The 16,895-nt window shown below is 37.9% G+C and overlaps 1 protein-coding gene across 1 annotated transcript in view; it reads right to left on the reverse strand.

The window, feature by feature from the left end:
• Positions 1–10,141, reverse strand: part of SMCO2 (single-pass membrane protein with coiled-coil domains 2) — a 40,575-nt gene extending 30,434 nt beyond the window's left edge. The window contains 1 exon segment of the mRNA XM_008569430.1: positions 10,008–10,141. Coding sequence (XP_008567652.1) covers positions 10,008–10,141 — 134 coding nt within the window.
• Positions 10,142–16,895: the final 6,754 nt, after the last annotated feature.

Consider the following 16,895-nt stretch of genomic DNA (forward strand, 5'->3'; position numbering starts at 1 on the left):
AGGGTGGGGGGAAAAAAAAAAAAAAAAAAAAAAAAAAAAAATATCTTTTCAGGGGGGGAGGAAAGTGGTTTTTTTTTTTTTTTTTTTTTTTGTCCTTTTTGAGACCGGCCGCACCGCGCTCAGCCAGTGAGTGCTGTGAGCGCACCAGTCATCCCTATATGGGATCCGAACCCGCGGCGGGAGCGCTTCCGTGCTCCCAGCGCCACACTCTCCCGAGTGCACCACGGGCTCGGCCCGAGAAGTAGGTCTTTGATGCTCTCTTCATCTCTGTCTCCCAGTTGTCCTCCCCGCAATGTTTACTCGTTTCTTCTTTATTCTAACACAGAGATTCTACGCATAAATAAGCAGATATATTTGTGTGTGCATCTATACAGCATGTGTCACTTAACAATGAGGATACATTCTGAGAAATGTGGCATTAGGCAATTTTGTCGTTGTGTGAACAACATAGAGTGCGCTTACACAAACCTGGATGGTATAGCCTACTACACACCTAGGCTACAAAGCTGTGCAGCATGCTACTGTACTGAATACTGTAGGCAATTGTAACACAGTTATAAGGATTTGAGTATCTAAACATAGAAAAAGTACAGTAGAAATAGAGTATTATAATCTTATGGGATCGCTGTCTATATATGGTCTGTGGCTGACTGAAATGTAGTTATGCAGTGTATAACTATACATAGTATGTATACAGATATATGTGTGTGTGTATATATACTCATATACATACCTTTTAAAATATAAGTGGTAGGATATTTATACACACTATTCTGTACTTTGGATTTTGGATTTATTTTTTTACAAACTATGTTGTAGTCAATTTCTTATTAGTATATACAGAGCTACCTTATTTTTAAAATGTCCATATGGTATTCTATTGTGGGGCTGAATGATAATGTTCTAATCAGTTTTTTATTAATAGATATGTAGATTGCTCCCGATCAATTGCTACTACCATCAATGCTGGAATGAATATCCTTACACATCTATATGTTGTGTATACATACAAGCACATCTATTAAATAACCCTAAAAGTAGAATTGCTAGGTCAATAGATAAGTGTATTCTAAATTTTGATAGATTTTACCAAATTATGCTTTAAAGAGGTTGAATCCATTTACATTCCCAGCAGAAATGATGAGAGTGCCTGTTTTCCCACTCCTTTCCTAAAGCCATGTATTACTAAAGTGTTTGATCTTTGCCAATTTGGTTTGTTTAAACTAGTATCCTATCTTAGTTTTAGTCTCTTTTTATGAATGACATTGAGCATTCAAGCAGAGAACTCTGAGCATTTTCTGATTGTTAAACCTGCCCCCTTCTGCTGGAGAAACTGTTTTAGAAATTTTATGCCTGGCTGTGTTAATTGCAAACTTTGGCTTCTGTAACCTAGCTTTCTTCCTGCACCCATGTGCTAACAAAAGGTAACAGCAGTTTTGCACCGCCCTAAGGGCCGAATGCAGATTTGGCCTCAGAACTGTCCAATGAGCTATGTCTCATAGCCACCCAATCCGAATTAACAGACTTGCATCCCTCATTTGCATAAGAGGACCTAAATGAGAACTTGGGTGGGAAGTTTGGGCTATAGAAGGCTGCCACTTTCCTTCATTCGGGAAGACACGAGCCTGATGCTTTTGCTCTCCTTGCTTTTAAGCAATAAAGTACCGAAACACCAAAAAGAGCTGTAAACTAATAAAGCACTGTAACACCAAAAAGAGCTGTAAACTAATAAAGAGCTGTAATACCAATGTTGGTCTTGGATTCCTCTGTGTGAGCACCTCCCAACAGCATCTTTGTGTATACGTATAAAACTCATTTGTATTTTCTTTTCTATAAAAATTGCGTTGATACTTTTTTTTCCATTTCCTATTAGACTGTTGTTACTTTGCTGGGTTCATATATTTACACACACAATCACACACATACACTCTCCCTCTCGCTCCTCCTCACGTATTTTTTAGTGAGTCACAGTACATTTGTGATGTAGATCTAAAGCAGTATCTCCTAGTCTGTAGACCTTGAACCCTGAGGTTAGAAGTGGTGGGTCAGAGGTGGGGGAGTCTGGGAATCACTCCACACCCATACTGCATAGGAAGGGATCCTGGAATCTATATGCATTTCTGTAGACTGAATAACTATTGCTTACATGAGTAAATACTGCTCAAAGTTTCCAGATGCATATATTATTGTCTTCAATAAATTATAAGTGCATTCAAAAACATCTCTGATATCATAATAGCGTTTTTGACATATGAAGGGTTCTGGAAAATCTTTTACTCTAAAAAATATTTTCCTATTCAAAAAGGTTGTTAACCATTGGCCTATATTAGTACACATTTTTATTGTATACTAACAAATGTATATATGTGTTTACATGACTACTTGTACTCCCTCTACTCCAGAAAGTATTTTAAATGGTTTGTATCTTTAGCAGGTGAAAATAATGAAGCCACAAAACAATCAATGTAATTTTCCCAAATTGAGATTAGAATCTCAACAAATACTTTTTTTTTTTAATGTTTTTTTAAATTCTGATTACTAAAGAAATGAGTGACACTTTTCTTATGTGCACAACTGTGTTTTTTGTTTTGTTTCTGTTTTTGACAGCTGGCCAGTCTGTGGATCCAAACACTTGACCCTGGTGCTACAACACCATGCCATAACCCATTGAGCTAACTGGCCAGCCCCTGTGCACAACTATGTTAATCCTAAGATTTATTGTCTATTTGTTTATTGTGATAAAATATATATAACATAAGATTTGCCACTTTAACCACTTTTAAACATACAATTCTGTGAAATTAATTACATTTACAATGCTATGTGACCATCACATCAACCTATTTCCATAAGGTTTTTTCATCCTAAACATAAAGTCTGTACCCACTAAGCATTAACTTCCCATTACTCCTCCCCCTGAGTTTCTGGTAACATTGAATGCATGTCTGTCTGTGATTTGTTTGCTTTTAAAATTATTTTTCTTACTGGACCTGTGATAATTGTGTTTATTTATAGAGTACAATGTAGATATTTGGGTACATTTACACAGCTCACAATAATAATATCAGGGTAATTAACATATCCATTACCTCAAACATTTGTCATGTCTTTGGGTAGGGAACATTCAAAATCATCTCTACTAGCTACTTGGAGTTATACAATAATTTGCTATTGACTGTAGTCTTCCTGTAGTGCTATAGAACACTAGATCTTATTCTTACTAGCTCTCTACAATTTTGTATCCATTGACCACTCTCTCTCCCTATCCTTCCTCCTCCTCCTCTTACCAGTCTCTAGTAATCACTATTCTGCTCTCTACTTCCATGAGAATATATTTTTTTAGCTTCCACATATGGGTGAGAATATGTGATATTTCTCCTTCACTTAACATAATTTTCTCCAAGCTAATCCATGTTGCTGCAAATAGCAGAATTCCTTTTCATGGCTGAGTAATATTCCATTGTTTATATACCACATTTTCCTTACCCAGTCATCTTTTGATGGACATTTAGGCTGGTTCCATATCTTGGCTACTGTGAATAGAACTGTGATAAATATCACAGGAGTGCAGGTATCCCTTTGACATGTTGATTTCCTTTCCTTTGTATATATACCCAGTAATGGGACTACTGGATCGTATGGTAGTTCTATTTGTAGTTTTCTAAAGTAAACTACATACTGTTTTCCATAATGGCTGTATCAATTTACAATCCCACTAATAGTATATAAAGGGTCCCCTTTCTCCACATCCTTACCAGCATTTCTTTTCTGCTGTTTGGGGTTTTGTTTATTTGTTTATTTATTTATTTATTTTTATTGAAACATATCGATTATGCATATTTGTGGGGTACAGAGTTGACTATCAGTATTTGTGTACAGTATATGATGATCAAATCAGTATTATTAGCATATTCATCATTATAAAACATAATTATTCTTTTTGTCCATTACTCATTTTCTCCTTAATATCCCTCTCCCCCTTCCCCTTTCCCACTTTTAGTAACCGTACTTCTGTTCTCTCCTGTATTTTCTGTCTTCTTGATAATAACCATTCTAACTGGGGTGAGGTGATATCACTGTGGTTTTGGTTTGCATATTCCTGTTGATTAGTGATGTTGAGCATTTTTCATATACTTGTTGGACATTTGTATGTCTTCTTTTTGAGAAATGTGTGCTCAGTTCATTTGCCCATTTTTAAATCAATTTTTTTTTTACTATTGAGTTGTTTGAGTTCCATGTATATTCCGGATATATAAATCCAGAATAGAGATGCATAGTTTGCAAATATTTTCTCTCATTCTACATGTTGTCTCTTTGATCTGATTATTGTTTCCTTTGCTGTGCAAAAGCTTTCTAGTTTGATATAATCCCAATTGTATATTTTTGCTGTTGTTGCCTGTGCTTTAGAAGTCTTATTCATAAAATCTTTGCCCAGTCCTATGTCCTGAAGAGTTTTCCCTGTGTTTTCTTCTAGTAGTTTTATAGTTTCAGGTCTTACATTTAAGTCTCTCATCCATTTTGAGTTGATTTTTGTACATGGTGAAAGACAGGGATCTACTTTCATTCTTCTGCATATGGCTCTCCAATTTTCCCAGCATCATTTATTGAAGAGACTATACTTCCCCAGTATAAGTTCTTGACTTTTTTGTCAAAAATCAGTTGGCTGTAGGTATGTGAATTTATTTCTGGATTCAGTACTCTATTCCATTGGCCTATGTGTCTGTTTTTGTGCCAATACCATGCTGGTTTGATTATTATAGCTTTGTAGTATATATTGTAATCAGGGAGTTTGAGGCCTCCTGTTTTGTTCTTTTGCTCAGGACTACTTTGGCTACTTGGGCTCTTTGTAAATATAAATTTTAGGTTTTTAAAAAATATTTCTATGAAAAGTGTCATTGGTTGTTTGATGGAAATTGCATTGAATCTATAGATCACTTTGGGTAGTAAAATTTTGACAATATTGATTCTTCCAATTCATGAACATGGGATTTCTTTCCATTTTTTTTTTCTTTGTCTTCTTTAATTTTTTTAATCGGTGTTTTATAGTTTTCCTTGTAGAGATCTTTCACCTCCTTGCTTAAATTCATTCCTAGGTAGTTTATTTTATTTTATTTTGCTGCTATTATAAATGGGATTGTTTTCTTATTTCTTTTTTATCTTGCTTGTCATTGATATATTCAAATGCTGCTGATTTTTGTATGTCAATTTTGTATCCTGCAACCTGCAACTTTACTGAATTTGTTTATCAGGTCTAGAAGATTTTTGGTAGAGTCTCTATGTTTCTCTTTATATAAAATCATGTCATCTGCAAACAGGGGCAATTTAACTTCCTCTTTTCCAGTATGAATGTAATGTATTTCTTTTTCTTCCCTAATTTTTCTAGCTAGGACTTCAGTACTATGCTGAATAAAAGTGGTGAGAGTGGGCATCCTTGTCTTGTTCCAGTTCTTAGAGGAAAAGCTTTCAGCTTTCCCCTATGCAGTATGATGTTAGCTGTGGGTTTATCATCTATAGCCTTTATTGTATTTTCCTTCTATACCTAATTTGTTGAGAGTTTTTATCATGAAGCAATATTGAATTTTATCAAATGCTTTTTCTGTGTCTATCAAGATGATCATATGGGTTTTTTTCTTTTCTTTCATTATGTTGATGTGAGGCATCATATTTATTGATTTACTTATGTTGAACTATCCTTGCATCCCTGGGATAAATACCACTTGATTATGCTGTATTATCTTTTTGATGTATTGCTTGATTTGGTTTGCTAGTATTTTGTTGAGGATTTTTGCATCTACGCTCATCAAGGATATTGGCCTGTAGCTTTTTTGTTGTTGTGTCTTGGCCTGGTTTTTGTATCAGAGTAATACTAGCCTTGTAGCATGAGTTTATTAGAATTCCATTCACTTCAATTTCTTGAAATAGTTTAAGAGGTATTGGTGTTACCTCTTCTTTAAAAATTTGATGGAATTCAGCAGTAAAAACTTGTGGTCCTGAGCTTTTCTTTGTTGAGAGACTTTTTATTACTGATTCAATCTTGTTAAGAATTTTTATTACTGATTCAATCTCAATATTGTTATTGGTCTGTTAAGGTTTTCTATTTTTTCTTTGTCCAGTCTTGGTAGATCATATGTGTCCAGAAACTTATTCATATTCTCTAGGCTTTCAAATTTATTGGCACATAGTTGTTCATAATAGTTTTTAATTATCCTTTGTATTTTGGTGGTGTCAATTGTAATGTCTCCTTTTGCATTTCTGATTTTATTTATTTGGGTATTTTCTCTCTTTTTTTCTTGGTTAGTATAGCTAATGGTTTGTCAATTTTGCTTATTTTTCAAAATAAAACAACTTTTCATTTGATTCATCTTTTGTATTTTATTTTTTAGTTTCAATTTCATTTATTTATGCTCTGATTTTTATTATGTTTTTTCTTTTACTTATTTTGGTTTTGGTTTGTTCTTGCTTTTCTAGTTCCTTGAGATGCATTGTTAGGTTGTTTATTTGAAATCTTTCTTTTTCTTTTGACATAGACATTTATTTCTATAAACTTTCTTCTCAATAGTGCCTTGACTGTATCTCACAGGTTTTGGTATGTTGTATTTCTGTGTTCATTTGTTTCAAAAAATTTTTTATTATTTCCTTATTAACTTTTTCTTTGACACATTGGTCATTTGGGAGCAAGTTGTTTAATTTCCATGTATTTGGGTAGTTTCAAAAGTTTCTCTTCTTTATTTCTAATTTTATTCCACTGTGGTCATAAAAAATCTACACATAATTTTGATATTTTTGAGCTTGTTGAGACTTTTTTTGTGGCTTAACATATGATCAATCCTGGAGAAGTTTCTGTGTGCTGATGAAAAGTATTCAGGCCGGCCCCATGGCTCACTCAGGAGAGTGTGGCACTGGTAGCACTGAGGCCACGGGTTCGGATCCTATATAGGGATGGCTGGTGCACTCACTGGCTGAGCATGGCACAGGCAACGGTTGCAATCCCCTTACCAGTCAGAAAAAAAGAAAAAGAATATATATTCTGTATCTGTTAGATGAAATGGTCTGTAAATGTCTGTTAGGTCCATCAGGTCTATGGTGCTGTTTAAATCTAATGTTTCTTTATTGATTTTTTGTTTCTATGATCTGTCCAATGCTGAGAGTGGTGTGTTAAAGTCCCCAACATTTATTGTATTGTTGTCTATCCCTCCCTTTAGATCTGACAATATTTGCTTTATTTGAGTGTTCCCTTGTTGGGTTCATATAAATTTATAATTGTTATATCTTCTTGCTGTATTGATCCTTTTATTATTATATAATGTCTCTCTTCATCTTGATGTATAGCTTTTGATTTAAAGTCTGTTTTATCTATATAAGTATAGCTACTACCGCTTGCTTTTGTTTTCCATTTGTGTAGAATATCTTTCTCCATTCTTTCATTTTCAGTCTATGTGCATCTTTTCAGGTTAGGTGTATTTCTTGTAAGCAGCATATGGATGGGTCATTTTTTTTATTCATTCAGCCAGTCTATATCTTTTAATTGGGGCATGTAATCCATTTGCATTCAAAGTTATTATTGATATGTGAGGTCTCACTCCTGTAATTTTGTTGATTGTTTTATAATTATTTTGTATATCCTTTGTTTTTTTCCTCCTTTCTAATTATTTATCCTTGTAGTTTGGTGGTTTTCTGTATTGATAAGCTTTGATTCCTTTCTTTTTCTAGTTTGTGTATCTGCTGTAGCAGTAAGCTTTATATATTTGGTTGTTTTCATGATGGTTCTCTCTCTTCTATATGTAGAACCCTCCTAAGCATTTCTTGTAAGGCCAGTCTGGTGGTAATGGAATCCTTTAAGTTTTGCTGGTTTGAGAAAGACTTTATTTCTTCCTCATTTCTGACAGATAGCTTTGGTGGGTATAATATTCTTGACTAGCAGGATTTTTTCTTTCAGTACTTTGAATATATCATGCCATTCTCTTCTGGCCTGTAGGGTTTCTGCTGAGAAGTCTGCTGTTAGTTTAATGAGGATTCTCTTAAATGTAACTCAACACTTTTCTCATACTGTTTTTGGCATTATGTCTTTGTCTTTAACTTTTGACAATGTGTCTTGGAAAGGATCTTTTTGGATTGAATTTACCTGGGGACCTTGAGCTTCTTGGATTTGGATGCTCATATCCCTCCCTTGACTAAGGAAGTTTTCTGCTATTGTTTTATTAAATAGATTTTTGATACATTTTTTGTTTTCTTCTCCTTCTGGAATTCCCATATTTTGAACATTTGTTTGCTTAGTGGTATCCCATAAATCTTAAAGGCTTTGTTCATTCTTCTCTATTATTCTTTTATCCTTTTTTTTTTTTTTTGTCTTCCTAGGTTATTTCAAAACAGCTGTCTTCAAGATCAGAAATTTTTTCTTCTGCTGATCCAGACTGTTGTTGAGACTCTCAGATGCATTTTTTATTTCATTCAATGAATTCTTCAGTTCCAAGATTTCTGTTTGATTTTTTAAATGATATCTATCTGTTTGTTAAATTTCTCATTCAGATCATGAATTGTTTTTCTAATTTGGTTGTATTATCTGTCTTATTTTCTTGTATCTCAGTGAATTTCCTTAAGATTATTGATTTGAATTCCTTTTCTGGCAAGTTGGCAATTTACTATTCTTTGTGATCAGTCACTGGAGCATTATTGTGTTTCTTTGGTAGTGTCAAATTTCCTTGTTTTTCATGTTTCTTGTTTCCCTGCATTGATATCTGTGTATCTGGTGGAACCCTCACCTCTTTGAGCTTCATAGAGTGGCTTGTATGGGGAAAGACTTTCATCTATAAATGCATCCTAGGGAGCTGATTGGGTAGGGTACATTGGTTTTGTGCTTGAAGAGTGCAGTAATGTGTAGACTCTGCATAGTTTCTTTAGGTGTAATCAATTTTCACTATGTCTGTAAGTGAATCAGTGGCTTAGACTTGGGAGATTTATGGTGGTGGTGGGACAGCTTTGCCAGGGGTGGGCTTACTGGGCTGTGTGTATACACACTGTGGATCAGTTGTCTCATGGGCTGGCTCACTGGGGGTGGGATTCTTGGGCTGATTCTCAGGCTGGTGATGTGGGCATGTTTCATGTCAGGATGTCTGGGACTGGTACATCAGTGGCAGGGTCACTGTGCTGATTCTCTGACCTGGGGTGGGCCTACCAAGGGCACATCAGCCAGGCTATTTCTCATTTGGATGCATGGGTGTGTGACAGCTCAAAGACTCAGGTGTGCATCTGCTGTGGGCTGGTTGGCTGAACCACTTCTCAGAGCCAGATGTAAGATTGTGCTTCCCTCAGCAGTTTAGGAACAGGTATCCAAAGGACAGGACTGCTGAGCCATTTCTTGGGCCGCAGGTGAGTTCATGGGGCTGGGATGCTGGGAGGGCTCCAGCCAGCTACTTCTCAGGGAGTGGGCAAGTTTGCAGGGCAGGCCTGCTGAGAGACCAGAGAGTCACTTCTCAGGTGGTGGTCAGGCTCACAAGGTGGACCTGTTGAGGGTAAAATTGCTGACTGCTTCTCCAGGAGGGCATGGATGCACTTTAGCTCTGCCAGCTGAGGTATGTGTTCATTAAGCTAGGGACCCCTGAGCTTTATATCCAGGTCAGGAGTGTGGTTGCTCAGAACTTAATTGATTGGTGGGGGTTTGGAGGGCCTGTCTGTCTGATCTCTGGCTGGGGGCACAGGGATGTGGCAGTTCAGCCAGCCTGGAGTTGGCTTCCCAGATGTGTAGGACCAGAGTCACAGCCACTCCTGTGCCCAGGCTCCTCAACAATTTCTATTTAACTGGTATCTGCCTACTTTATGATTGTAGGACCCTTTAGCATCTCATAAGACCTACTACAGTAAATATTCATGAGATCATAATTAGACGAGTGTAGAGAAGAATGTCAACTCAGACCCCGAACTTGGAAATCTCATCATTTGCATCCCACTGGTCCAAGGAAGTCTCTGATAAGACCCCAGAAATTGCTCCTGTGAGCTCAGCCCTGACTAACTTCTGCATTGCACCTTCAGTTGCATGGAGTTTTTGGAGAAAACCATTGTTTTTCTCAATCAACTGTTGTTCCTCCTCAACTGTCTTGGTCTGCGGAGATATCTGGTCATACAGATCTGTGGGTGTGAGAGCCATTTCTTCAGCACTGCAAGGACAATGGGGACAACAGGAGGAATTCCTCAGCAGGATTGTCAACTACATCCTCTCTGCTGACATCAGGCTTTTTTTTTTTTTTTTTTTTTTTTTTTTTTTTTTTTTTATAGACTGACTTTCGTAAATGTTTGATGAGTCTTGTGCTGATCTTTGTATTTTGAAGTCTCCATCTTTTTGAGAGCTGGACTATACTGCCTATTGTCAAAGGTGGGTTTTACTTTTTTTTTTTTTTTTTTTTTTTTTTTTTTTTTTTTTTTTTTTTTTTTTTTTTTTTTCATCAGGGAGTTTGACTTTAACCCTCTCTCTTCCAAGGCTGGTTGTCCATTATAAGAGACTTCAAAGCAAACTCTTAGGTTCCTTTGATCAAATATAAACAGGAAACTCTTGTGTGTGACTGTCCCCAAGTATACACCTCATGTGAATGTGTCTGAGGCTGTAAACATCCATTTTGAATCTTTGAATGGGAATGTTATAGAGAAATATGCAATAGCCAGCTTGAGAGGAGGGAAACCTTCATTTTTATAACCTCTTTCTGATTATACACTAGTATGCACATTGTAAAAAATAGAGAAGGTGAAAGAGGAAAATAAATCACTGGTACTCTAGGGATAGCCAGAGATAACCCCAAAGATATCCAGATTTAACCACTGTTAATATTTTGAAATATTTCTTTCTGTTACTAAATTTGATATTTGTTTTACTCTTTTTCCATTGTTGACAACTAGGTTGTTTCTATTTGTTCACTGGTATAAATAATATAGTAGTGAATATCTTTGTTTAGTAATTTTCAGTGCATCTCTAATTACTTAGGATACTTCCTTAGAAGTAGAATTACTGGGTCAAAGTGTATACACATTTTTAAGGGTTTAGAAAAATATTTCCAAATTGTTTTTCTAAAAGTTCATCCAATATACCATTCACTGTGAGAGAATGGTAACCATTCTAGCCTGGTAGGCAAGTTAGCAGGAGAGCAGAGAAGTAAATTGTTTGAGTACTTAAGTAGTGAGAAAAATAAAGAGGAAAGGAAACAGGAAGGAAGGCAAAGAGGTGTGAGAAAGGGACTAGGAAGCTCATATGAAAATCTGTAGGGAAAGGATAGATGTGAAAAATAACTCCTAGTTACTGGCAGAAATCAAAAGGGTTATTCTAGCACCAAACAGGAAGAAACCTTCTCCTCTGTGTATTCAAATGAGTGACAGCAGTAGATTGGCCTAGAGTTGGAGGGTGGCCTGGTCCCCCTGACCCTGAGGAACAGAATCCCTAAGGGACAGAGAGAATTGTGGACTGATGGGAAGAGAAGTGATAGAAGGGATTTTCCTGGAAGGGTGATTTATGGCAGGAATTAGGAACAGACAGGAAGGACCAGGGAGGAGGAAGGTACTGGGAACCACAAAGATACCACAACCATTTGGGCAGACAAGGGCCTGGTTGATTATTCTGTGGCAAATCGAGCTTTGTTCTGAACTGTGGTGATCCATAGCAGACGTGGTGCAAAGAGGGCCACTGTGAAAAAAGAAGCATCAGGGAAGAGCTAGAATTTTAGATGTGAGGAGGCTTCATCCTTTTTAACTTTGAATGTAAAAAAGAATAAGCCTTTGATCTCTTTCAGGATATGTGGACTGCCCAATTTTATTACAGAACCTGTCTGAACAGTTTTGTCTGTTTCCTGATGATGCTAAGAATTATTAAGACAATTCCAAGCTCTGACGGATGAACAGACACTAAGATGTGCTTTGTTTAGTGTCTTTCTTGTCCAAAAATTAGAATACTGTACACATAATAAGATTTTCTTATTTTGGTAACTCTCTGACACCTCAATAGCTTCTCCAAGAGTGATTTCAAAGAAAACATTTTTCTCTCAATTCAGACACCTACACAAATTCTGCCTCTATGTATTTTCTCACAATTCAAATAACAATTAGAATCCTAAAGTTGGCTTATGTTTGTGCGGTCCCTAATGGATTACAAACTGCTTTTCACATATTTTCTCACTCAGTTCCCGCAACTCCTCAATGAGGAAGGTATTATCCCTGTTTTATGTGTGCATTAACCAAGGCTCTGGGAGATGGTGGGATTTACTTAGAGTCATACAGCTTGTTAACTAGCACAGCCAGAACTCAGAGTTTCCATATCCGCACAGCTACTTATAAGGGATTTCCCTCACCTCGACCTCAAAAGATGACCTAGATCAGGGCTCTTCAATAGAACTTTCTGTGATGATGGAAATGTTCTCTATACTGCTCAATCCAGTAGCCACTAGCCACATGTATCTACTGAGCACTTGAAATGTGGCTCATGCAACGGAGGAATTCAATTTAGAGCCACATGTGCCTAGTGAATACCATATTGGACAACTCCGAATTTTCTAGAGCAGGGGTCAGCAAACTATGGCCTGCAGGCCAAATCTAGCCTGTTATGTTTTTGTAAATAACATTTTATTGGAACACAGCCTCACCCATTCTTTGACATACTGTTTATGACTGCAACAGTCATAGACAGTATGTCATACTGACATAATGACATAGCTGGATGGTTGCAATGGAAACCATTTGGCATATAAAAACTGAAATATTTACTATCTTGTCCTTTAAAAAAAGTTTGCCAACCCGTGTTCTGGACTATCACCTTCTTCTATGATGCTGGGTGTTTGATACAGTTAATAAGTTGAATACAGTGTAAACTTTGGAGAGTCAGGTTGAGTTCATATCCTAGCATTAATACCTAGCAGCTGGGCATAATCTTAGAGTTCTCGGCCTCACTTCCCCCATCTGTAGAATGGGGTTAACATTAATAGTACTAATGTTATTTCAAGTTGTGAGAAGTAAACCAAATAATTCTTTATTGTGCTTAACACAGTGTCAGGTACATAGCAAACACTTGCCAATGTTATCTATCCATTAAAATCAAAGCAGTGGAAATGGAAGCAATTAGTAAGGTTTCTTTAACTTCGAATAATACAGTAATAATAATAATAATAGTAGTAATAATAATGCTTACACAGGTACAGCACTTTCAGTTAATAAAGCACTTTCACTAACTTATTTCATTTAATCCTCACAACCACCCTGTGGTCAGACAACCAAGGCATATCTTATTATCTCTGTTTTTTTAGGTGAGTCTCAGAGATCGCCTGTGATTTGCCCAAGGTTTTATTGCTAGAAAATGGGAGAATCAGGATTTAAACCTGCAAATTCTGATTACAAGTTTTTCAGCCATCCTAACATTATACATAAAATTGATGCCTAATATGTTTTCACGGGTTGGTTAATAGACTTATTACCTCAAAACTCTCCATCTGTTGAAGCTAACTTTTGGCTAGTTACACAGCGTAGGTCCTTACTGCTTGAAGTATGATCTGCAGACCAGCAGCATCACCTGGGATCTTACCAAACACGCAGAAGCCCCACCCCAGACCCACTGAATGAGTGTTTGCATTTTCACAAGATCCCAGGTAGTCCACAGACATGAAAGTTTGGAGGTACTCATACTCTATACATTTTAAAATAGACCCCCTCTTCTTCTCCTTACACCCGATTTCTTCATTCCTATATGTTTACACCATTGGCCTCTAGGATTGTTTGGTACAACTGGTGTGAATCCCTCCTCCCTCCCCAATATCCCACGAAAACCTTTAAAATAACCATTTTGAGTCCAAAGGAACAGATCAACCATTTTAAGAAACAGCTGATGAAATCACTAACTTACAATTTGGGAGAATTTTTTCCAGGCCTGAACACCCAGATTACCCTCTTCAGTTCCTGCTAGCTGGGCAGTTTGGGATCTCAGAAATTTACCAAAGCCATGGTTCTGATAATTAAGGATTTGATGTCACTATAGGCTCCTGGCAAGGTCATAATGAGATGACTATTACAACTGTGAAATAGTGTATATCTGTTGGAATACTTGCTCTTCCCAGTTTGGTGATCACGAATACCTCTGAATTCAACGGGGTAGACTAGAACAAGTCAAGGTTTTCTTGAAAGTTCTGGTGATGCCAGAGCCTCCTTTCCCCAGCACCAAGGCAGAGAGGCGGCTGTTTAAGAGTGAAGCACAGCTAGGCAGTTAGCTTTGCAGTTGGACTTTCCCTCTCTGACATTCCACTTGGAATGTGGCACATGCAACCCTTCAACCCCTCTTGCAGGATTCTAGGTGTGCAGGAGTCTCCTGCCTTTCCTCTGACTTGCACCTCCAGCCTTCTCCCAGCCACCCCGCTTCTCTTGCTAACTCTTTGGAAACTGAACCTTTCTCCCACCCCAGCCCCTCTGTCCACCCATCTGCTGGCCTCTGACATGGTGTTCTGGCATGTTCTTCCAAACTCAGCTTCTTCCCCTGTGACTGCCCCTTTCATCTCTCGCCTGAACAGAGCATCTGGCTTTCTCACAGAGGCTCAAAGACCTTCTACAATGGAGTACATGATTTCTCTTCCTTCCACACTCAGCAGGAACCAGCAAGTGGCTGATCTTCTTGTAAACTAGGGGTACTCCTATGTTATGGCTTCGTCACCTTAGAAGTCCACTTGCTATCACACTTTCACAACACTCTTTCAACTTCTTCCAGGACTTCATTGCCAAGTTCACATTTGCCTCTATTCCTCATCCTCTTCCATCATTCTCGGGAAACTCAGCACCCATGGAAAGGGCCTTACATTCTGACCTTACAAGTCCTAAGCCCCTAAACTCTTAAGACTTTCCTCTTTACCTACTAAACTTATTGAGCAGTACAGAGATGAAATATAGAACAATTCTTATAAGCATGAACTTAGAATCACATCAGTGTTTGAAACCTGGTTTTGCTATTTATTAGCTATTTGGTCTGGGGCAAAATTTAATGCCTTTATCTGAAAAATGTTTGATAATACCTACCTAACTAGTTTGTTGAGATGATCAAGGCAATAATGTGAGGAAAGGGTTTCAGGCAGAACTGGACAGATGCTAGTGCTCCCACTAGAATTTAGCTTCCATGTAGACAGGGATGGTTGTTTGTGTCATTGACGCTGTATCTCCAGCACTAGAAGAGTGGCTGGCACATAGCAGATGCTCAAAGAAATTTTGTCAAAGTGGAATGAATGCATATATGGTAGCTGCGATTTTTACGGCAACATTTTAGGTCTTGTCATCACCCTGAGCATTTCCTCAGCTGAAAGTTCAAGTTCAGGTGTGTCACCATTCTCCTGTGGGCTTTACTGCACTCCCTCCTACTTAGGAACCCAGACTCCATCACCTCGTGTTCTCCCCCAGTGCCTGAGGCACCAGTCTTCTGCCTTAGACCCCTGCCTCATATGGTGACTATGCTACAACCTTCGCTTGTCCCAGCTGGCCTAGTGTTTCTTTAAGAAAAATCACAAAATTGTTCTGACGAGTTCCATTGCAGTGTAATGTTGTGGTCACAGGTAAACACCCTCAGGGTCCTTGTCTATGGTGAATGTTGAAGGAAACACAATAATGGGGGCTTCAAGCATTTAACAGAAAGATGTTTTATTTGGGTCATCCAACTTATACCTATTTAGCAGGGGCTGGGTTATTTCCATGCATATTCAAGTGGAGATGAGTGTGCACCCGCAGTGGGGTGTCATGTATGTTACATGCAACCCTTGTTCTCTTAGGGGTGGAGATTGAAGCATTAAAATGTAGAGGGGTTGGCTTTGTGTTGTCAGAAGGTGAATTTGGGGGCTAAGTTGGGACGAGTGTGGAAGTTCCCTGAGCTGGCCCAAACTGGTTTGGAGTAATTGGGAGTTCAGCTTCTGTTGCTATCACAGGGAGGCATTCTTTTCCAATCAGAATTGTTGAATGAAGGGGAGGAAAGGAAAGAGACTGGGAGAGAAAGGAATGAAGGAGTAGCTCTTAATCAGAACGGGATGGGGGTGGTAGCTCTCAATAACTCGTACTTATTGAGGGCTTATTAATGTGCCAGGCATTCTTCTGTTTTACATGTATCATCTAACTTAATTCTTACCACCTGTCAAAAAGTGAGGGATCTGGGATTCAAACCCAAACCCAGTTGGTCCGGCTCCAGGGAGCACACCCTTAAGCACCACTGTATACAACCACTCTTCAACTAGGTTCTCACTGGTCCTCAGCAAAACTTTTCTACATCTCTTGTTGACTCCAAAACATAGGGGCCGCAACAGCTGGGTTCTGTCTTGCTCAGTTCCTTTCCCACTCTGCCTGGCTCCTGAACAGTTCCCTGTGGGAGCAGTGACCTCACCCCTGCGTGACTGCACTGAACCAGCCCAGCTGAAGCCAGTCTTTGCTCCAGTGCCAGACCACTCCTTCGTGCAGCTTCTTCTCCATTCAAAACATCCCTTCGATCTCAGGGTCCTGGGGATTGTATTCCATTCATTGTCAATACTCTTTGCCGTTTCAAAAGCTCTTTTTGAGTGTCTCTTCTGGTGTTCCACTGGTGCTCACAATTTCTTTGAGGAAACAGACATGTAAACTTATTTCTTACATTTTCAAGCCCTCTCTCTGCACTGTTGCTTTGCCTCAGTATGCAAACCTGTTCCTGTTTCCTCTCTTTTAGGAAAAAATCCTTCATTCCGGGTACGTGAGCTACCATCTTATCTTCCTCTTTCTTTCAACAAAAATTTCTCAAAATTTTAGACTATAGTTGCCATCTCTATTGCTCATTACATATTCATATTTTAACTGCTTATAACTATGGCTCTTTGATTGCAAGACTTTGTGGGAGGATTTTTTTGTTTTTTTTTTTTTTTTTTTTTTTTTTTTTTTTTTTTTTT

Source organism: Galeopterus variegatus, unplaced genomic scaffold (assembly GCF_000696425.1).
Source record: "Galeopterus variegatus unplaced genomic scaffold, G_variegatus-3.0.2 Scaffold496, whole genome shotgun sequence".
NCBI classification, from domain to species: domain Eukaryota; kingdom Metazoa; phylum Chordata; class Mammalia; order Dermoptera; family Cynocephalidae; genus Galeopterus; species Galeopterus variegatus.